We start from the raw sequence: 22,400 nt of genomic DNA, 5'->3' as shown, positions 1-22,400 counted from the left end.
GCAATGGAAATTAGATCAATGGGTAAAATGCAGGCCAGACGGTGAGCAAAGCACTGCAGAGGGCCAATGACACAAGCACTATGACTTCACTCTTTAAGTATTTGGCCCCCCTTAACCCCCTTCCTCATCCCATTGCTTGCTTTCTCAACCCTGGTGAGAGGAAACTGTTTAAGGTTTAATGACTGCTGAAAAAGAATGAAGTAAATGTGTTGCAGTATAAGATCTGATACATGACTGCTGGGCGCATCATGTCTTGAATTTATTGGTAATAGACCACATATGTGATTTGTTTTTGCAAGATTTCCACCGTTGGATCCTTCCAGTCTAGAAATTGTAGAAATACTTAAATATCTTCTAAATTTACTCAAATGTGGATTATATTTAAACCTGACCTAAATGACAAAGAGTCTACGGTGTCTCAACAAGAGCTTTGTGGTTTCTGCATGCTAGTCTTTTTGTTTACGTCTGTTTTGGGTTCTTTGCTTTCCTTATAACCATGGAAGCCAGTATTCCCCCTGAATAGAAAAAGGAGCAGGATAAAAGTGAAGTAAGGTCGGTAAAGATTTGTTGTTGATAGATTGGAAGATGTTGACCGGTCTGCACTGTGAAGCAGGGTAATTCAGCCATGCTATCAGCATTTACCAAAGCACCTGTTCTTTCTTTGTCTCTCCATTTAACATAAGCAGATGGGACTTCGCATTTTATCACTTGTAATGAATTAGGTGGGGGAAGATGAATGGTGTTTTGCATGAGTGCATGATAAAGAGATCCTGGTGTGTGACACTAAGATAAGGGTCTGAAGGATTACAGCTCTCTTTGTGCAAAGTCAAGAAAGTAACTGCAGCAATTCTGAACTTGAAGGCCTTCTTAAGACTCAGATGCTAAGATCTGCTGTTAATGTTACTAAAAATGTTTTGTTTTTTTTATAGCAATGATCATTTTTAAAGAGGCCTGACAATGTCACCTCACTCTTCACTGTAGGGCTATGTTGGATTTAACATGACATTCTTTTTAAGATTCATGAACAATAAAAGCTCCCTACATAAGCGTTCAGTTGATTGATACAAAAACTCAAAAGACAACAGATTTTGTTTTGCCGAAGATTTAATAAGCATGATTTATGGATAGCTCTAAAGTGAGCTCAGTGCAACCTCAAAGTCTTCATCTACACATGTTTGTGCCAGGACTATTCAGCTTTCAGCTAAGTGACAGAGAATAAACCTTTTTTGCTCAATAATCTTTACCAGTGTACCAATCAGCTGGAGGTTTTGGTAATCATTAGTGTGCATTTGCTTTCAACCACGCAAAAATGTGCTGCTACAATATCCAGTGTGGATGTCATTAATTTATCAATAACATATTTGAAGGTCAGTGCAAAGAAGGAATCAGAATTTTTTTTTTTTTTTTTTTTAGTAAGACAAAATACTTTTCCCCCTTTCTGTCTGCCTCTTACCCAGACTTATATTTGTACTACATATTTGGGGCAGAGCAAACTTTTTGTGATGATTCCAGCAGCACACCTCAAACAGAGAGATATACTTAGCTGGTGAAAAAAAAAAATCTAGACCCCAACCTTAAAAATGGGTAGTCATTTCTAAATCCACCATATTACATGAGAGAGACTGAAACATTTTCCGTACTCCACTCAGCTCTCCTGTTATCTGCTAAAGTCTTGTTCTCTCGCATACATTCACAAAATTAGATAACTTCTTGCGTCTCTGCACCTCCTGTTGATTTCACGTTAAACCCATCAATTATCATGAATGTAGCTGTATGTGAGTCCTCTTCACATATTGACTGTGTAAATATGTGACACTGATAGTGTTCACTGATTGGGAAATACAAACTTTTTGAGTTTTTGACTGACCCACCGAATGCCTCTAAAGCATTAGTTGTCCTAGTCACTAATGACCAGTCAAAAATCATTGGTCAAGAATTATCATTCTAGAAAGGTGGATTCCAGCCACCACCTGCTTCTTTTTTTGTGAATCTCTAACTTTAACACATAATCATATTGTGACTGAATTAAAGGGGGTGAGTGAATCACAATACGACTTCACCTAAGTATGTTTTTCTCTTCATGAGGTGTAGAAGACAAAGATGTTTGATACACAAGTAGTAAATACCAGCTCTTGAGTCTAAATTCATTATCCACATGCCACATTCTGATCTTAACACTGTTAAAACAGCTCATTTCCTATATCCATCAAATTGTTTAAGCTTATCAGTATATTTTATGCAACCAGTAAGGCTAGAGATCATGGATATGAACAGTAATTACACTCAACAGGAAGTTCCCACAAAAAGACTCAAAGTCTGCATGTGTGTTTGCAACTGCTCACTTTATGTGCTTTCTGTGTCCGTGTCACTGCGCCACTCAGTTTGATTGCTCTGCGTTTTTTGTTTGATCCCTCTATAGCAACCTTTATCCTGGTTTTCCTGAGTGAGTGTGAATTCATGCATCCTCTTGGAGGTGTTTGGCAATTTGAGCCTGCAGGTGTGTCCATGTCACCCTGTCTTAGTTCTTGTGCAGGATAGTGTCTGTGTGTTTAGACATAATAAGGCTGTTTTTCATTGTAACTGTGTGCTAGTGTGTATATGTTCAGCTGTCTTTTTGAGATGTTCCAGAGACAGCTCTGTTTGGGGTAACAGGAAGAAGCACAATGTTAATTCAGACTTGGACATTACTATCAGCCCTGCACGGGTGGACCGGGTCATTGGCGAAAGGAAAATAAAGCTGCTTTTTTTGTTGTTTTTTGTTTTTTTTGTTTAGCAAAATACCATTGTAAAAGGAAGAAGACACAAGAAGAATCAATGTTTTACAGTATTGTCACTAAAATGTATGTTCTTTAACTTATTTTAAAAATTCAGTTTCCAACGTATTAAAGTCATTTTTTCTGATATGTATTCCTACAACATAAATGGTTGTATTTCTCATTTCTACTGTGCTCTCAATAAAACCTCAGGGTTATGAACTAAGTTGAGACCATGCAGCATAAAGTGTGACTGAATGTCGCTGCCAAAGCTTTATGGTCCTCAGCAATGTATCCACTGTTTTCTTGTATCCATAGAGACAAGTCAGAGAAAGGAAAGTTTGACTACTAAACTGGAAATGACTTATGAATTGGTCATCCCAGGTCTCCCCAAATTTAAACAGTGTTATGTTTATTCAGCCTCTTGATTTATAGTCTGTGGTGGACAGAGCTGAATCCTGTGACTTAGAAAGATATTGATAGATGGAATTGAACCATGCACACCACATGATTTAATGCCACTATCTGAAGTTAAATCAGACCAGAGTTGTCCTGTTAGAATTAACCAGATTATTTATATTTGCTAAATGCCAGAAAACTTGGTGAAGACATTTTTTAAAGATTTTTTTTTTTTTTTCTTTCAGAAGTTCACTTACCAATCTGTATCAGGGATAATTGTTTCCTAAACTATATGTATTGGGTCAAACTTTTTGGATTTCCTACCATAAGTGTCTTTTTAGTAGTTTTATGGAGTTTTGGTCCATTCCTTCTGACAGAGCTTGTGTAACACAGTCAGGTTTGTTAGATAGGCTGCCTTTTGAGATTTACCCACAACTTCTCCATGGGAATGAGATGAGGATTTTGTGATAGTTACACCAAAACATTGACTTTGTTTTCCTGAAGCCACTTTGTAACCACATTGTCTGTATGCTTAGTGTCAATGTCCATTTGGAAGACCAATCATCAGACCAGGACATATCTACAAAAATGAAGGTCTTTGTACCTGTGTGCATTTTCAAACGACAATCTGGCTTTTTATGTTTCTTTTGAAATAAAAGCTCATGAGAGTACAGGCAAGTTAGATTGTGAATGATGACACTATCTTATCAGCTTCAACCAGCATCTTCACAAGATCTTAAGGTTTTGTTCTGGGGTCAACATGAACATTTTGGACTAAAACCTGTTCATCTATGACATACAGAACCTGTCTCCTGCCTGAGCGGTATGATTGTTGGACATTCCCATCATGTCTGTACTTGCATGTAATTGTTTGAACAGATGAATGCAGCACCTTCAAGCATCTGGAAATTGTTCCCAAGGATGAACCAGACTTGTGCAGTTGCACAGTTACCTTCCTGATATCTTGGCTGATTTCTTTTGACTTTCCAATTGCGTTTAAAAAGAAAGCAGTGCGTCCCAGCTGTGCCCTTAAAAACAGGCACAGGTGTAGCTCCAATTAACTCAAAAATAATTGATACTGACCAAATGTATGTAAACTTATAAATTTTAAAAAGTTACAAAAATTGTCTAAAAAATATTCTCGCTAGGTTCTGTGGAATTTACCAAATAGAAATAATTTTAGTAATTCTAACTAACCTAAAAAAATAAGTTGTCTTTGATTTAGACAGACAGTGGGAAAAAATGCGTATATCATTTTATTCATTGTATCTAAATATCTGACTTTAAGTATTGTTAAAAGTTTTCTTGCAGTGTAACAATATTAAGAACAACATTAGAGAAGTTATATAATACATCTACCTGCTGCTCATAACACTCTTAATATTCCTGTCAGAGGATGATGAGATGTTTGTTTACACTGACAAAATAAGATTTTTGGTATAAGCTTGACCCTTATGACCTGGTGCATGTCTGCTGCCATGAGTTCTAAGTCTAATCGTGTTATAAATGATTGCTTGCAGCTTTTACAGCTCTTTCATTGCTGACTTAGCAGTCTGTGAAATCTTTCACTGCTTTCTTAATGGCCTGCCCGGTTGTGTTGATTCAGCAACATTGAGAAAATGTTTAGGAAGCATAAGGAGCAATTTTCTGTCCATACGTATATAAAATAAGTGATGTTGGTCTCTTACTGGCTCTAAAGAAGGATCAAACTAAGATATCAAGACGTATTGTACCAACTATAACAAGAATGTCAATTTTAAATGGTTGTGTTTTTAGGTGGATAATGTATATTATGCTTCCAAAAAGCTAAACACACAAAAAATATTAATTTGTCTTAAAAAGTAAGACAAATTAATACTTGTCTTACATCAGCCAACATGTCGTTGGCTGATGTGTTTAAAAAGTACTTGACCTGCTGATTACTGATCAGATCTGCTTAATGACTGATTCCCATCTCTGTCAAATTGAACGGATCATTGCTTTAAGAATGGTATAAACACCATAATGTGAAAATAAAAGTAGCTTTTATGGCAAATATTATTATCCTCTCATAAGCCATTAACAGCAAGGTCAAAGCATTTTCCAACTCTTATGTCTTCAGATTCTTGTGGTCTTAAAAACCCACAGCAGTTCGTCAAAGGCACGTGCCTCAAATCCAAGAATGTGTAAATAGAGGGAGTTTTCCAAATTGGCCCCTATTTTTTATTTTTTTTTGTGGGATCAGACAGTTTAGAGAACTCAGCTTTATAAGTTGGAACAATTGACCTAATAATATATTCACTGAGTTTGCCTGGCAGTAAAGCAAAAGCAGTTAGAAAGAGGAAAAATATATTTTCCTGTTTTGCCACTGAAGGTATTGCATCAGAATGGGGGTGGTCTTATGAGCACAACATCCTCTCTGGTGCTTTCAAACTAATTACGAAATCAACCAGCATGCCAGTGGAAGTATTCTGACCTCATTTAGCATACTTTTACTTGATTCTCATCTGAGCATGTCTCTTGTGTGGGCCTACCTTAAAATGTTCATTCGGGTTTACTGTTTTGTTTTAAAAGGATACTCTTGAGTAAAATACAGAATGGTGTAAAAAGGGAAATGGTGCTCTAGTTAAAAGAGGTGGCCTCAAATATTAAATGGATTGCCTCACCTTTGGAAGAAAAGGATAGGATGACAAGGAGGATGTGAAGATAAAATGAAAGTGACAAGTCACTTAGAAATAATGGGTAATAGTTTTATGAGCTTATTGTTTTCTGACATTTGTACTGTGAAGATTAGCTTTTTGCTAGTTTCTTTCTGTCATTTGAACACTTTTTAGGAAATTCCAGCACAGAAAAAGGAGGGAAAAAAGGACACTCTTCCGTGGATTTTGAAAGCAGTGACACTCCACTGGCACACAGGAGTTAACTGCATAGTTTTGTCAATGCAAACCAGATGTCAAGCACTAACGTATGGCAGTATTTTTTTTTCCAAAAGAAAGACAAACATAGGCTAAAAATGTCCTCCAGTCATGATGATATAGAAATAAATACAGTCATTTCAGTTTCAAACTTCCTCTCAGGGTGGTTGGGTCAGTACTGTACGGTTTGCAGTAATTGCGATGTTATTGTTTGGCAGAGTATTGTGGTACAAGCTTTTGGAAAGAAAAAGATGACATGAGCCAGTCAGTCACATTTTCTAGTTGAACTACAGTGCTCTGAAAAAGTATTTCCCCCCATTACAACTTGCCTCTGTTTTTTTCTCCACATCAAACTAACTTAATCCTATACCAACATATGTTGAGTAATTGCAAAAAGCAGTTTTCACATGATTACTTCATTTAAGGGAAGAAAAAGCTACCCAAACCACCTTGGCTTTATGCAAAAAGCAATTGCTCCTTTAACCTAATAACTGGTTATCCTTTTCTGGCAATGAGTCTTTTACATCACTGGAGGAATTCTGATCCAGTCTGTCTGACCGTATTGTTTTAATTTAGTAAAGCCAATGTTTTACGGAGCATGGACTTTAAAGTTGTCCCACAACTGCATCATATCACAATTACATTTAAGTCAGAGTTTTAATTTGGCCACTTCATAACTTCTGTGAGTAGGTTTTAAAACCATTAAGACATGAATTTACTGGTATGGTTCAAGTTAGCTTTCCCTGCTGCATAAGTGAACGTCACTTAAATTAAAGGCCACAAAGTGAGACTGGACATTTTTCATCAAGATTTTACCACAGAGAGAGGAGTTCATGGTTCCATTGACTGTTGCAAGTCATCAAGGACCCCAGTGCCTTAGGTGGACAAGCCTTTGGCACACTATTGGAACAAATTTGATTGTGCCTCTCCTGGGGTGGTTCACCCCTGTTCCAAGCCTTGGAGACTGACTCTCCAATGTTCTTGACTTTTCTTATAAATAATGTGTTACTTTTATCCTATTTTATGCTATCAGACAAGTTCTTTTTAAGTTGTTTCCTGATACTATTGGTCAGGTAGTTGTTAATTTATGACTTAACAAGAGGGTTGAATATTTTTTCATGCAGAACTAAGTTTGTTTGGCTAACTTTTTCTGATTGTATTTACTCTGCTTATTTTTGTCCAATATTGAAATTGGTCAGAAGATCTGAAACATTTAATAGTGTCACAAAAGCCAAGAAAGAAATTTGGAAGGGGATAAATGTTTTTACAGCACTGCAAGCTGGAGTGAGCATTGCACATGCTGTTATTTTCTTTAGCAGATCATCGAGTCTAAACTTGCCAAACAACTGTTGCAGTATGACAAATTTGTGTTTTAACTTTAGCTAAATAAATGTCAGCACATTAGTTACCAGACCTTTGTTTATCTTTTGCAGATCTAGTCTATTTGATAAATGAGGTTATAATACTTTAGACCACAAATAGTTTTTCTCTAACCCCGTAGTGGGCACTGTATAATACAGTAAAGGCTAATATCAAGCCATATCTCCTCAGTAGCATAGTTATTAAATGTTGCCAAAGATGGAATAAATTACAAAGAGCAAACTGACATTTTCTGCTACAGGTAGTCATTTTCTTCCCTTTGTTTATGATGCTGGCTTTGACTTGAACCTTTTGTCACCTCCCACTCAACACCAGGCAGTGTTTAAGAGCTCAGGGACAATAACAGGTTTGTGTTCCAGTGTCTGGTCCTGCAGCACGTACCTTGTCGTCAAGTCTGACCCAGCTCACACTGTGGAGCAGTCTCTGGTGTGCCTGGATTAACCTCAGTCTGCTTATCCTCAGTCACTAATGTATTTACAAACCTTTATCATCCTGGTAATGTGCTGTTGGCAGACTTGGTTATTATTTATCCAAGAAGGAGAAAGAACAATTCTGACAACATTCACAGTTACTACCAATATTTACCAGCCCTATTTTAACAGTGGCTCAGTTCCAAACTCATAGTATAAACTTGGAGGTCTGTAGATTAGCACTCCTGTTAAAAATGTGTTTTAACATAAATAAATCTCTTAATGCAGAAAGAGCTCTCAAATTTTTAGGTTTAAAAAAATCCAACTTTTAATGTGAGTACATTAATTTATTCTGGGGAGGAAAAAAAAGCAAAATCACTTGATTTGTGTGTGCCTAAGAAATTCTAATCTGTTGTTCATATTTTCTTGTTTTAATAAGATATGACGCTGACATAACACAGAAAGAATGAACATTTTATTGTACTCTACTAAACCTGAAATTGTGTGCCTTAGTCAGATGAGACCAAGGTGTATTTTGCCACAATAACTTCCAAGTAAACAAACGGCATTCAGGTTGATTCAATTTTTCATCCTTTGTATTTCCAGAACCAGCCATCAGAAGTCTGTTTAAACAGGATTGTGTTTATAAAAAGAGTCTGTATGTAGATCCCCTTCATGAGCAATTTCCTCTCTTCCTGTGATAAGATTCATTGACTCAATGTGTCCTTTTGATTATTTCTCTACATTTATCTGATCTAGTGAAAGCCAAAACACAAAACATAGAGGTTTTTAGATAATTGTTAAAAAAAAAACAACACACACTCGCACTCCCCCACGCACACACACACACACACACACTTTCTCTGAGTCATGCTCTGTTTTGCGTTACTGTGACCTGGAAAATCCTAGTGTTTTTGTGATTTTTTTCTGTTTGAAACCAATTAGATAACAATTAGTTGCTGTGGTTCGTTTTGTGTGACTCTTAAATATATAATGTGCTGAAAAACACAAAATGAATTCCTCTGATGCTGTGTTGTAATTTTCTTTTTCTGAACCATTGAGGAGTATTTGTCATACACTTCAGCTTTCAGACTAGCAGCAGCAGCAGCAATTAACAAACACCTGTTGGAAATGGGTGCCTGCTGAGCTTATCGTACACATTACTTCTCAGTCCAATACTTCTAGGACCGGTTGTAAACAGCAAAATGGAATGCCATTGTTGTGTTGACGTGCTGAAGGAGGAGTATTGGGAAGAATAGGAGTTTCTTAAAGAGAGTCCAAATTCAATGTGTCAAATTATCAATCAAATTTTTCTTATGTTTGATATATGCAGTATTTCTATAACAACTAAAGGTAACAGTTACTTGATTGTTCTACAAAATGGCACCAAATATTTGAGATTTCAGTTTTTATTAGATATTGATCCTGCCCAAAAGTTGAATTTTCTCCTTAACTGTCACCTTTTCTGGATTAATTTGGACCTTTTTCAAAAAAAACCCCCAAAAAACAACACTTGAGTATTTGAAGGTATATACTCAAGTTTATTGGACACTCTTCCACTGGTGTCTGAGTCGATTTGTTGCTAGAGGATTCGTCCAGACAAAAGCGATCAAGTGCCCTTTTTAGCTGCTACTTTGGAAGTAGTACAGTAAAATCCACACATGCTGAAGTATCCACTTTAGCTAAATAGCCCCTCAGTCATAATAGACCTGTAAAAGGCAAACCTACCAATTTCAGCATTTAATCTTGTGCCTATCCACTTTGGTTGGCTTTATAAAACACCAAACTACTTTATTACAAACTTTTGTGCTGTACTTGGCTATTTGAAATCACATATCAGACAGAGACATCTGGATCAGTGGGGAGATGTATGGCTTGATGCCAGTGTCTACAGGTTTGATACCTATGTAGCACCCCACTGCTCTGTCCGCTAGTAACTGGGACAAGAACTTAAACTCACTGGTGGGGTGGCTATTTGGGTTTGTTAAGTTCTCATAGATACCACACAGGTTTAATTGAGTAATTCCTTACTCGTCCAATTACCATACACTCCTTTGATGTAATATAAATAACTCCAGACAACCAGCTACCTGAACAGTTTCTTTTAATAGGAACTTTGAAAAATAAAACCTTAGATCCTCAAATCCCCAAAATAATAAAAAAACTTAAACATAGAGCAACATCATTAATGTTTCCCAGAACAAAATAAAGCCGATAAGGCACTTTTCTTTTCAGTCCCTTATGTTTTTCCCACTTCACCTTTGTGTTTTTTAAGAAAACCCTTACTTTTTAACAGTTGTATTACTATAACCAGAATTCAGTTTTTGTTACCAATAGAACTCCATACATTTAACTTAAATTTACAGTTCTAAAACACAATATCACACATAGGCCCATACTCTCTCTCTCTCTCACACACACACACACACACCTATACAGGTCCCGGTGAATTGTAAGGACAATTTTTCCAAACCAGTCACAGTGGTGAATTATGGGAGCACCCCTTTCCACTTGCTCTACAGACCGGCTGAATGTCTCAAAAAATCTTTAATGAGCCACTCAACAAAGATCTCAGTTAAAATTGTGTTTACATGCTACACAAATCTAAATATAATGACCTGACTTTATGCAACATTAACAGGACATTGGTAATTAGATAGATAGGCCACACCCCTGACATAACAATACATTATAAGTACCAATGAGAATTGCAAGGACATTTAAAATAAGACTTCAAAGAATGTCCCCAAAATATATTAAAGTACCCAAATGAGCATCAAATGGTATTTAATCCACACCCTGCAATAATGGTAGTGTTCATTTATCATGAACACAGGAATGGACTACAAAAATCTGAGTCCAAATATGAAAAAAATAATAATCAAATAGAAATATGGTCAGCAACATAGTGCTAGTTCATTACCAATAGGGTAGTGTTTAGACCTATACAAATTAAAACGTATTATGGAATAAACAAACGACATTGTCTTTTGCAATTTTTATTTTTGGGAGCAAACCAAAACACAGGCTACTAGACAGACTTACTAGAACAATTTTTGCCTTTTTCAACAACCTGGAAATCAATCTTCTGAATTACTTTGAAAATGATTAAGAGTTCAAGTTTTGTTGAGTCTATTCACACATCAATCTTGGACCAACTTAGAAATCAGAGCACATTATAGAAAACAACTCCAAAAATAAACAAGCAAACAAAACCAAAAAAAGGTGAAGCTTAAAAACAAAACACCTTCTCCTTTAAATGTTACTTTTAACAGCACATAATCTCTAATATAATGAGCCGTTTATACTCACCTAAGAGTTGAATTTCTGGGTTTTATTTTTTAAACAAAAGCATGCTTGAAAGTTCTTAAGGTTTTGTTTAGAGCATCTTGGCTCAAGATTTATCTGACTTTTAGCTTTTTCTTTTTCTTTTTGGACACACCACGATTTCTAACAAAGTCTCTTATGTTCGAAGTGAGCGATTTATTAAAGCAGGATGTTCTGCCTGTTGACACTGTTGAATTTCAACAAAACTTGCCAGCTTCCCAGTGTCAATGTGTTTCTGAAAATGTTTCAACACCGCTGCAATTTCTGTAGGAGACCAGGGCCGTTTTTGATTTCTCTGAGGATGGTCCTTTTCAGGATAATCTACAAACAAGAGAGACAATTTTACTTTTTAAAATAAAAATCATATGTAGGAGTCTGCTATAAAAGTATGCTTGTGATAAAGTTTTACATTCCTGTTCTGTTTATTGTGTTTATTGAAGACAACCCTTTGACAATTAGATTTCTCAACGTGCATTTAGTCACCACATGAATCAAATATGTATCCACTAAAATTATTTTCTCCAATTTTTTAAAATTATTAAATTCATTAGCAAGTTGTGATACACTGCATTTATTACACTTAGAAATCATGAAGCTACAGCCCTGGCACGTCTAATATAAACTATCACTCAAAGCTTCATTTTATACTACACTGCAAGCTTTATGACCTGTCGTTATAGAACCAGGTCATGCTTATCATTCATATTCTGTCCTGTCCATTCTGGTTTTAAGCAGTTTATTACTTGATCATAATCAGCAACTAACTTTGTAAGATTGTTTCAGCCTTATTTTAAAAAAATTGCACAGTCCCAACCCCTTCTCTGCATGTTTCTTACTGGGCTTTTTAAAGCTCAGGATAATACTCAATTCTTGTAATATGTTATGATGAGCCTTAAAACAGTATCTCTAAACCATACCACTAAGTAAAGAGCCACCATGAATAGGAAGACAGTCATACCATCTTGTGGTTCTGGGGGTTTTTCAGTTGGTGGTGCAATAATCTCCGTTCCCTTTCCTACAATACATTAGTAATACTTCAGGTTAACAAAATAAAAGATACAACATTAAAAATCAGTTACTAAATGTCCAATGAAAGGTTAATTGAAATAAGTCATACCAGAAGAGGTCCCAGGTAATTCAACAGGAGATTGAGGTTTTCTGCATCCTGTCAAATTAGAGATACAAAACAAGTTGTCTGCTATATTAGTCATAAGACTAACTGCACAGAAACCTAACCTTTAGCCAAAATTAAAAATTATATATTATATATATATATATATATATATATATATATATATATATATATATATATATATATATATATATATATTACATTATTATATTGTGCAATGATTACTATGTTAAGTTATTGAAACTAAATTATTAACCGTGAGGTGGGGTGAGGTTGTTAAGGTAGTCATATCTTTTGCTGTGCCTGAAGGCTTCTCAGCAGATGGCATAGAGGATGTTCTCCCTAGAATATAGCATAAACACTTCAACAATGCTGTCAAGGAGGGTAAAGAAAAACCTTAAGAAATGGCAAAATCTTCTAGCAATGAGTAACCAAAATTTAAAGAAAAACAAGGTACCTTGTGATGTCTCTTCTCCTAAACCATCTGTAATTGGATAAGTAAACAGAACACACCTGAATGTCTAATTTTAAAAACATGTAATATTGCATCAGGCATGACGATTGATATTCATACCACCAGAAGATTCATTAGATTCTTGATTTGTAGAGCATTGAGTATCATTTACAAGTGGGGATGGGTCACAATCAACCTCACTTTGTCCACTTTCAGTGTCAGTCAGTTCCAACTCATCTAAAAAAGAAAAATTAAAACCAGTTCAGTAACAAATAAAATGCTAATCCAAACAAGTACATAGAATTTTGAAAAGTACCTTCAATTTCAATCTCCTCCAGTGTTTTGCCTTGCAGATTTGCCAAAGTCCCCCTTTCCATTGCCAGAAGCAATTTAGAAATTTTTGCCAGTTGAGTCGTAGCCTCTGGTAGCCTGTAATACTCTCTATGAACACGTATATCATGTCCCAGAAAGTCTGCAACTTGGTCCAGTTCGTGATTTCGCAGGTTTAACACTTGGGACAATGTTGCAACATGCTTTCGAAGTTGTGTTGATCTTAAAAGTTCAGGGTTTTGGGCACCACTGTCATTAGCATAAACCCTCAGACAGTCTTGTCATCTGTAAGGGGTTAGACAGTTGGGTCTAGCAAAAGAAAGGTGTTTTTGTCTGGCACTCCACACTCCCTTCTTCTGCTAATGAGCTGGATGATGGCTTCAACCATGTCTGGTGATAAAAGCACAGCAACTTTTTGCCCCTTTTCCCCTTTATTTCTACCCTGCTGAAATGGGCACAAAGTTGTCGTTCAAACTCTGTAAGACCAACTGCAACATCTTTATGCAAGGGAGTGGTGTCCCTCTCTAGAAAGGAAGACAGCTGCATTTTAGAAACCTCTCCACCTCGTCTTCGGTTGAACAAAATGATTTTTGCCAATGTAGTTCTGCACAGTTCCCTATAGGCTTGTGGTGACGGATCACTTTTCAAAGTGTCAGATGCTAAATTTGCAACCTTTTCCAAATGCTGGTGAAGATGCTGAACATCCTCAGTGAAAGGAAGCGTGGAAGGCTTGTTAAAGCGCTTGTCACTCAAGGTTGTTAAAGCTGTGTGAGAGACAAGTTCTGACCACTTTGATAAATAAAGTGTTTTGAAAGCCTGACATGACTTTTTAAGCTCATCATTCCCTGATACTAAAGCTGTGCAGCATATAAGGTCACTGATCTTGTGCAACGAGTGTCCTAATTTCAGAGCAAGGCTAGGAGTTTTATATGAATGACTGTCTTCATCAAAGCCAGATACTCTCTTGACTGCTTGAACAAGTACATGGAAGTTTGAGGGCCTGACAGCATCTTCAATGTTGTATATAGAAAACTCATTCCGGAGGATTAGCAGAAGCCTTCCAACTTCACGAATTTTTTGTCGAATATATTCATGCTTGGAGGGATCTTGACCATGTTTATTGAAAAATGATTGTGCAAGCTGTAGAATGTAAAAGTCACTTCGCACTGCAGCAGACACTTCATCATCTTTCATCACTGTTAGGAGCTTAAAAACACCTTGGGATATTTGTTGACATAGTCCAGAATCCACCATTAAGGCCAAGCTCAAAACCCTTTTTGGTCCTGTCTCATCAGTTGTTCTTGGTTTGGATTTACATTTACGAGCATGCCGCCAAAGGTGATTCCGAAGGTACAATCCCTGGCAAAACATGCAGTGAACATACTGGTTTATGTTATACTTCAGCTTGGGTTTACGTTTGATTTTTAGCAGTCCACTGCCACTTTTGTAAACCTCTTTATTGTGAGTAGAGTTCCCCTTATTTCGCAACTGTCCTAGTATTTTTTTCCGCAGTTTTGAGGCTTTTGGTTGTGCCAAAGCTTGAGCGACTTCAGCATTTGTCTTCTCATGGACTTTTAAGTGTCGAGCAATCTTAGACTGGGGCTTGCCACAAACAAAGCAGTAGTTTTTTTTATCTCTTGATGATGATATACTTGTAGACTGGATGCTTTCAACAGCTTCAGATCTGGTGAGTGGCTCCACAGGTCTCCCTTCAGTTTGAACGTCAACAGTTTTTTTATTTTTAGAAGACCTTTTCATCTGTTTCTGAACAACCTTTTTGGCACGGTCTTCACTTTCAGAAATAAGACCTTCAGCCAAGTCATTCTCTGCACCATCACTCTTTTGACAGTCTGGCAAAGATGCACTGAAACAAGGATCAAGAATAGTCCTTTTGAAATGATTTGAATCATCTATTGAGAGTTCCACTGAACTTTCTGAGTAACTGACAGAGTCAGGTATGTATTCTTTGTCTGAAAGATCATCAGCTGAAGATGATTCGTCAGAAACCTTAAAAAGAAAGAGATTGTTCAAGTATTGCTCTTTTAAAAAGTACCAAAAGGAGAACTAAAGACACCTACCCATGAAGATGGTGAAAAATCAGTCCTCTGGATCTTTTCATAGCAGATGTTGTGCCATATTGAAGAACAGTCTGGAAAAAGAGGTTGTGAGTAAAGTTAAGGGTTTTATGGTCGTATTTATTAAACAGTAAGTTTGTATAACAAGTCATAATTTAGATATTGTCACAAGTAGTAGAGATAACATCTATGATTTCAATAGGTAAAACTAATCACAAACATGACATTTTTGATCATCCAATACATCTGAATAACAAGATCTATAGATGTTAAACTTTAAGAGTCATTAAGAAATCCAATCCTAATCCACTTTGAAAATACTAAAGGAGTAATAACCACACAAGGAAAACTCGCCTTTACATTTCAGACCATTCCACTTGAGGGCAACAAAAGGTCCCAAGCAATGTGTGCATTTTTCAATGCTTGAAAATGATGAGCGCAGTACAACATGGTTGCATTTCTGGAGAAAAAACATTGCATCACTAAAAAAGTAAGAGTGCAATTCTGATGTAAAAGGGTTTTTAATTTCAGAAACTGAATATTGAGAGATGCATTTCATTTATAAAAAATCACTGAAAGCATTCAGTGATAATTTTGTAGGCAACTTCCAGGCATGTACAAACACAAACTATGCAGTTCTGGGAATCTTGTTCCCTAACTTTGGTAACATTGTGTAAAAAGCTATGGAAAGCTAGACAAATTGCCAAGAAAAGGTGGAGAAACAAAATTAAAGCAGGCTCCCAAGAACAATACACTACGGGTTATCGACACACAGTCCTCATAATGCTGTCCCCTGACAGGAACAAGCATTGCTGGGACTGTGTCCACACTCTCAAAAACCCATGTCCACTAATATACCTGTCAAACAAATTATAAAGAGTTTCAAGTCAGATAGCTGTTCACCTGTGGTCCAAGAGACGAGCATAGTGATCCCATCGGTTCCTCACCTACAGTGTTGTCAGGGTGAGCAGAAACCTGTGGAGAAGACAGCAAACGAGTCATTAAGATTCATTTAATATTGACTTCAAGTTAGAACACTATAGAGTAACACTGTATAAAGAGCTATGGTAAAACTAGGCAAGTTGTTTGGCAATAGTATTTTTAGCAAGGTCCGAGTGATTGCCAACAATATTACTCTTCGGGTCATCTACACACAGTCCTCATAATGCTGTCCCCTGACAGGAACAAGCATTGCTGGGACTGTGTCTACACTCTCAAAAACCCATGTCCACTAAAATACATGTCAGAAAAATTACAAAGATTTCCAAGTCAGACAGCCGTTCACCTGTGGTTCAAGAGACGAGGATAGTGATCCCATCGGTTCTTCACCTACAGTGTTGTCAAGGTTAGCAGAAACCTGTGGAGAAGACAGCAAACGAGTCATTAAGATTCATTTAATATTGACTTCAAGTTAGAACACTATAGAGTAACACTGTATAAAGAGCTATGGTAAAACTAGGCAAGTTGTTTGGCAATAGTATTTTTAGCAAGGTCCGAGTGATTGCCAACAATATTACTCTTCGGGTCATCAACACACAGTCCTCATAATGCTGTCCCCTGACAGGAACAAGCATTGCTGGGACTGTGTCTACGCTCTCAAAAACCCATGTCCACTAAAATACCTGTCAAACAAATTACAAAGAGTTTCAAGTCAGATAGCTGTTCACCTGTGGTTCAAGAGACGAGGATAGTGATCCCATCGGTTCCTCACCTACAGTGTTGTCAGGGTGAGCAGAAACCTGTGGAGAAGACAGCAAACGAGTCATTGAGATTCATTTAATATTGACTTCAAGTTAGAACACTATAGAGTAACACTGTATGAAGAGCTATGGTAAAACTAGGCATGTTGTTTGGCAATAGTATTTTTAGCAAGGTCCGAGTGATTGCCAACAATATTACTGTTCGGGTCATCTACACACAGTCCTCATAATGCTGTCCCCTGACAGGAACAAGCATTGCTGGGACTGTGTCTACACTCTCAAAAACCCATGTCCACTAAAATACATGTCAGAAAAATTACAAAGATTTCCAAGTCAGACAGCCGTTCACCTGTGGTTCAAGAGACGAGGATAGTGATCCCATCGGTTCTTCACCTACAGTTATGTCAGGGTGAGCAGAAACCTGTGGAGAAGACAGCAAACGAGTCATTAAGATTCATTTAATATTGACTTCAAGTTAGAACACTATAGAGTAACACTGTATAAAGAGCTATGGTAAAACTAGGCAAGTTGTTTGGCAATAGTATTTTTAGCAAGGTTGAGTGATTGCCAACAATATTACTCTTCGTGTCATCAACACACAGTCCTCATAATGCTGTCCCCTGACAGGAACAAGCATTGCTGGGACTGTGTCTACGCTCTCAATAACCCATGGCCACTAAAATACCTGTCAGAAAAATTACAAAGATTTCCAAGTCGGACAACTGTTCACCTGTGGTTCAAGAGACGAGCATAGTGATCCCATCGGTTCCTCACGTACAGTGTTGTCAGGGTGAGCAGAAACCTGTGGAGAAGACAGCAAACGAGTCATTAAGATTCATTTAATATTGACTTCAAGTTAGAACACTATAGAGTAACACTGTATAAAGAGCTATGGTAAAACTAGGCAAGTTGTTTGGCAATAGTATTTTTAGCAAGGTCCGAGTGATTGCCAACAATATTACTCTTCGGGTCATCAACACACAGTCCTCATAATGCTGTCCCCTGACAGGAACAAGCATTGCTGGGACTGTGTCTACTCAAAACCCATGTCCACTAAAATACCTGTCACACAAATTACAAAGATTTTCAAGTCTGATATCTGTTCACCTGTGGTTCAAGAGACGAGCATAGTGATCCCATCGGTTCCTCACCTACAGTGTTGTCAGGGTGAGCAGAAACCTGTGGAGAAGACAGCAAACGAGTCATTAAGATTCATTTAATATTGACTTCAAGTTAGAACACTATAGAGTAACACTGTATAAAGAGCTATGGTAAAACTAGGCATGTTGTTTGGCAATAGTATTTTTAGCAAGGTCCGTGATTGCCAACAATATTACTCTTCGGGTCATCTACACACAGTCCTCATAATGCTGTCCCCTGACAGGAACAAGCATTGCTGGGACTGTGTCTACACTCTCAAAAACCCATGTCCACTAAAATACATGTCAGAAAAATTACAAAGATTTCCAAGTCAGACAGCCGTTCACCTGTGGTTCAAGAGACGAGGATAGTGATCCCATCGGTTCTTCACCTACAGTTTTGTCAGGGTGAGCAGAAACCTGTGGAGAAGACAGCAAACGAGTCATTAAGATTCATTTAATATTGACTTCAAGTTAGAACACTATAGAGTAACACTGTATAAAGAGCTATGGTAAAACTAGGTAAGTTGTTTGGCAATAGTATTTTTAGCAAGGTCCGAGTGATTGCCAACAATATTACTCTTCGGGTCATCAACACACAGTCCTCATAATGCTGTCCCCTGACAGGAACAAGCATTGCTGGGACTGTGTCTACGCTCTCAATAACCCATGGCCACTAAAATACCTGTCAGAAAAATTACAAAGATTTCCAAGTCGGACAACTGTTCACCTGTGGTTCAAGAGACGAGCATAGTGATCCCATCGGTTCCTCACGTACAGTGTTGTCAGGGTGAGCAGAAACCTGTGGAGAAGACAGCAAACGAGTCATTAAGATTCATTTAATATTGACTTCAAGTTAGAACACTATAGAGTAACACTGTATAAAGAGCTATGGTAAAACTAGGCAAGTTGTTTGGCAATAGTATTTTTAGCAAGGTCCGAGTGATTGCCAACAATATTACTCTTCGGGTCATCAACACACAGTCCTCATAATGCTGTCCCCTGACAGGAACAAGCATTGCTGGGACTGTGTCTACGCTCTCAAAAACCCATGTCCACTAAAATACATGTCAAACAAATTACAAAGAGTTTCAAGTCAGATAGCTGTTCACCTGTGGTTCAAGAGACGAGGATAGTGATCCCATCGGTTCCTCACTTACAGTGTTGTCAGGGTGAGCAGAAACCTGTGGAGAAGACAGCAAACGAGTCATTAAGATTCATTTAATATTGACTTCAAGTTAGAACACTATAGAGTAACACTGTATGAAGAGCTATGGTAAAACTAGGCATGTTGTTTGGCAATAGTATTTTTAGCAAGGTCCGAGTGATTGCCAACAATATTACTGTTCGGGTCATCTACACACAGTCCTCATAATGCTGTCCCCTGACAGGAACAAGCATTGCTGGGACTGTGTCTACGCTCTCAAAAACCCATGTCCACTAAAATACATGTCAGAAAAATTACAAAGATTTCCAAGTCGGATAGCCGTTCACCTGTGGTTCAAGAGACGAGGATAATGATCCCATCGGTTCCTCACCTACAGTTTTGTCAGGGTGAGCAGAAACCTGTGGAGAAGACAGCAAACGAGTCATTAAGATTCATTTAACATTAATTGCAAGATACAGTAACATTGTATATAGAGCTAAGGCAATACTAGGTAAGCCAATTGGCCTAAGAATTTTAAGCAAGGTCCTAGTGATAGAAAACAATATTACTCTTCGGGTTATCTATACACAGTTTTAGGAATGCTGTGCTTTGTTAGGAATAACCATTGCTGGGACTGTGTCGAGCAGACACCTTTGGAGTAGACCGCAAACAGACTCTGTATTCTGTTATATTTTGGTATTTTTACCAAAATACAATGGATTGCATTTTGGTATTTTTACCAAAATACAATGGATTTCATTTTGATAAAATGTTATTGACTGTCAAATAGCTTTCAGAAATTCTAGTTATTTACCTTCACTCTCCATGGCCATTCAGCGTTTCCATAGTTATAGGTAATCTCTTCCCCTGGATTTATGTCCTTAATTGCAAAGAGACAGAGATGAGGTTTTCCATTCACTGTTATTGTCTTCATTTTGCTGTTAGGGATCAAATGGTCGTCATTAACCAGTCTTCCCAAAGACCCATCCTCTCTCGCTGCATCAACACTGAAAGAAGAAGAAAAATCTAAATGGCCAAGGATGACGGGATATAAAACATTGTCCATATAATTCTGGGATAATTTCAAGTTTTTAAAAACTAGTAATAGAAGGCATTAAATATTTCAACAATTAAAACTTAATTTTTATAATTGCTTTAAGTTATTTTTAAAATTTACATACCACAACTTTTTCCCATTATGACGAAACTCAAACATGAAGACCTTCATGGCATCATGATAGATTTTTACCCGATTTTCATACTCTTTGCTGTTTATGACATCGCCTCGATATTCCAATAAGAAAGCTCCTGTCTGAAAGTGGCATGTACTAAATACTCCTCGACCTGTTAGACCATATGAAATGTCATTGTCAGCCCACAGTGACAAAAATCTCATTTAAAAACTACGGCTTGTCAACTTACCCTTAAAAGAGTTTATGTATTGTACAGAAAAACCATCTTTGTCCTGACTCAGACTCACAAAATGAGCTGCTTCATCCTTTGGATTTATTCTTAATCTCTGTGGCCTCATTGTTGTGTGCATCTAGAGAAAAAAAGTCTATGGTGATCAAGAGAAAATAAAAATAACATATGCTTTAATAATAGACTGAGAAAATCTATGGGTATATTATCATCATCAAGTTTTAAACAGAACAGCAGCTAAACAACCACAATGACCATTTGCAAAATTAAATTATGATTAAACTAGGCACTCCTGTACAATTTGTTCATATATTCTTTCTAAGTCAGAGCAGCAAGCAGTAACTTACACTGTTAAGAAGTTATTCCAGTTGTTTACACTGTCTACTGGTATCAGGGCCCACTGCCCTTTGGGTTTTGTTCCACCAAAACCAAATCAAATGATTGTATTACCTCCTCAGTATACCACTGTTTCAGCACAGTGGATGTAACTCACTCAGATCAGCTGTGCCACAATAAGGAAATGCTTAAGACAGTGTTCTCAAACTGCATTCCTCAAGGGCCAAAGTCCTGTAACTTTTAGATGTGCAACTTGTCCTATATTCTTAGATTACATGGTGAAATATTCTCACTAGCATGTAATCAACCTGTACTGTGCTTATATTGGAGACAGGTATGCTGAAAAAGAGAGATATCTAAAAGTTGCAGGAAAATATACAAGGCAGTGGGTCCTTAGTACCACGGTTGACAATAAGCATAACAAAGCTCCTCTTTGATTTAATAAAAAAAGGGACTGAATAGGGAACAACTTCACACTATTCGATGTCTGATGTTCCTTCCTGAATAAATGCACTTATTCATTGCTCTTTTTTTCTGCATTGTGTTCTTATCACAGTCATGGAAATTAACATAGGACTGCACTTCTCTTAACCTCTGTTGCAGCTGATGTTTTATATTTTCATATTTGTTTAACTTAACCAACAATAACATCTACAAAATATTTAGAAAGCACTAGTTAAGAAGGGAAACATCAAAAAAACTTAAAATCACACCATGTGAAACTGTTGAATGATCTGGGTATTTAAACTTTCTTATGAAAAAACTTCTGTTAATATTTATTTATTTTTACATTAACTGCACCATAAATTGCAAAAGAGATATGGATTATGAGGTATGCACTGTGAATCACTGTATTCTATAATGAAACTATTCTTGAACATTTCTAAAACGAAAATATAAAACAGTAGACAAGGTTAGCTGCACATGCTAACATCATAACTGAAGTGAGCAGCCATTAGCTCATGTTGTTGTTTTTGTTTCTAGTTGACATCGAGTCAGTTTTAACACAAATGTAACATTCTAATTCCTGTTTTTAAATGGCCATTCCATTTAACACCTGGAGTGTTTAAACCTTGTTCTAAGTGGTCTCTTGTTCTCAACACAAGCTAGCTTTTGCTCATTAGCGGTGTCCTAATTAGGAAGTGCTGCATGAAAATACATGTCAGTCACATTGCAAATATCAGTAAAACTTTGCCAACCTTGCTTATGTTCCAATCACTTGAACAAAGACTTACCTACATACTTCTCCACATCCATCCGAGTTGCAGTGCAGTATAATTGTACATTCCTCGCAGAGAGCACAACATCAGTCTTGGGAGGAAAATGGCAGGTGGGGAGGGGTTAAGGCTCCACCCCTTTTCCTTTCTCCAATTTGGTGATCTTTGATGAACAAATCATTCACTAGGTTTTGTGATAGATTAATTATTTATCCACTACCTGGGACCTTCATGATAGTGATTTCCAAAATTATTACAGGTGTTATTTCCATAGTGACCAAAGTT

The 22,400-nt window shown here is 37.1% G+C and overlaps 2 protein-coding genes and 1 long non-coding RNA gene across 3 annotated transcripts in view; 1 reads left to right on the top strand and 2 right to left on the bottom strand.

Annotated features, from left to right (window-relative positions):
• Positions 1 to 22,400, top strand: part of fhl3a (four and a half LIM domains 3a) — a 50,262-nt gene that overhangs the window by 10,045 nt on the left and 17,817 nt on the right. The gene's annotated exons all lie outside the window — the stretch shown is intronic.
• Positions 11,315 to 12,568, bottom strand: LOC122831693. Its single transcript, XR_006370737.1, has 4 exons — positions 12,552 to 12,568; positions 12,281 to 12,328; positions 12,122 to 12,178; positions 11,315 to 11,484 (listed from the first exon to the last, which is right to left on the bottom strand). It is a non-coding gene; the product is annotated as an uncharacterized LOC122831693 (long non-coding RNA).
• On the bottom strand, positions 13,389 to 22,386 carry LOC122831137. Its single transcript, XM_044117090.1, has 16 exons — positions 20,563 to 22,386; positions 20,322 to 20,484; positions 19,955 to 20,147; positions 19,488 to 19,559; positions 19,106 to 19,177; positions 18,724 to 18,795; positions 18,342 to 18,413; positions 17,962 to 18,033; positions 17,585 to 17,656; positions 17,204 to 17,275; positions 16,822 to 16,893; positions 16,440 to 16,511; positions 16,058 to 16,129; positions 15,509 to 15,614; positions 15,158 to 15,228; positions 13,389 to 15,086 (listed from the first exon to the last, which is right to left on the bottom strand). Exons 1-16 carry the CDS (start codon positions 20,681 to 20,683, stop codon positions 13,389 to 13,391), a joined length of 3,072 nt encoding a protein of 1,023 aa, XP_043973025.1. The 5' UTR covers positions 20,684 to 22,386.

Source organism: Gambusia affinis, linkage group LG05, assembly GCF_019740435.1.
Source record: "Gambusia affinis linkage group LG05, SWU_Gaff_1.0, whole genome shotgun sequence".
NCBI classification, from domain to species: domain Eukaryota; kingdom Metazoa; phylum Chordata; class Actinopteri; order Cyprinodontiformes; family Poeciliidae; genus Gambusia; species Gambusia affinis.
Note: the sequence above shows the minus strand (reverse complement) of the source record. Positions and strands in the feature narration are given on the sequence as shown.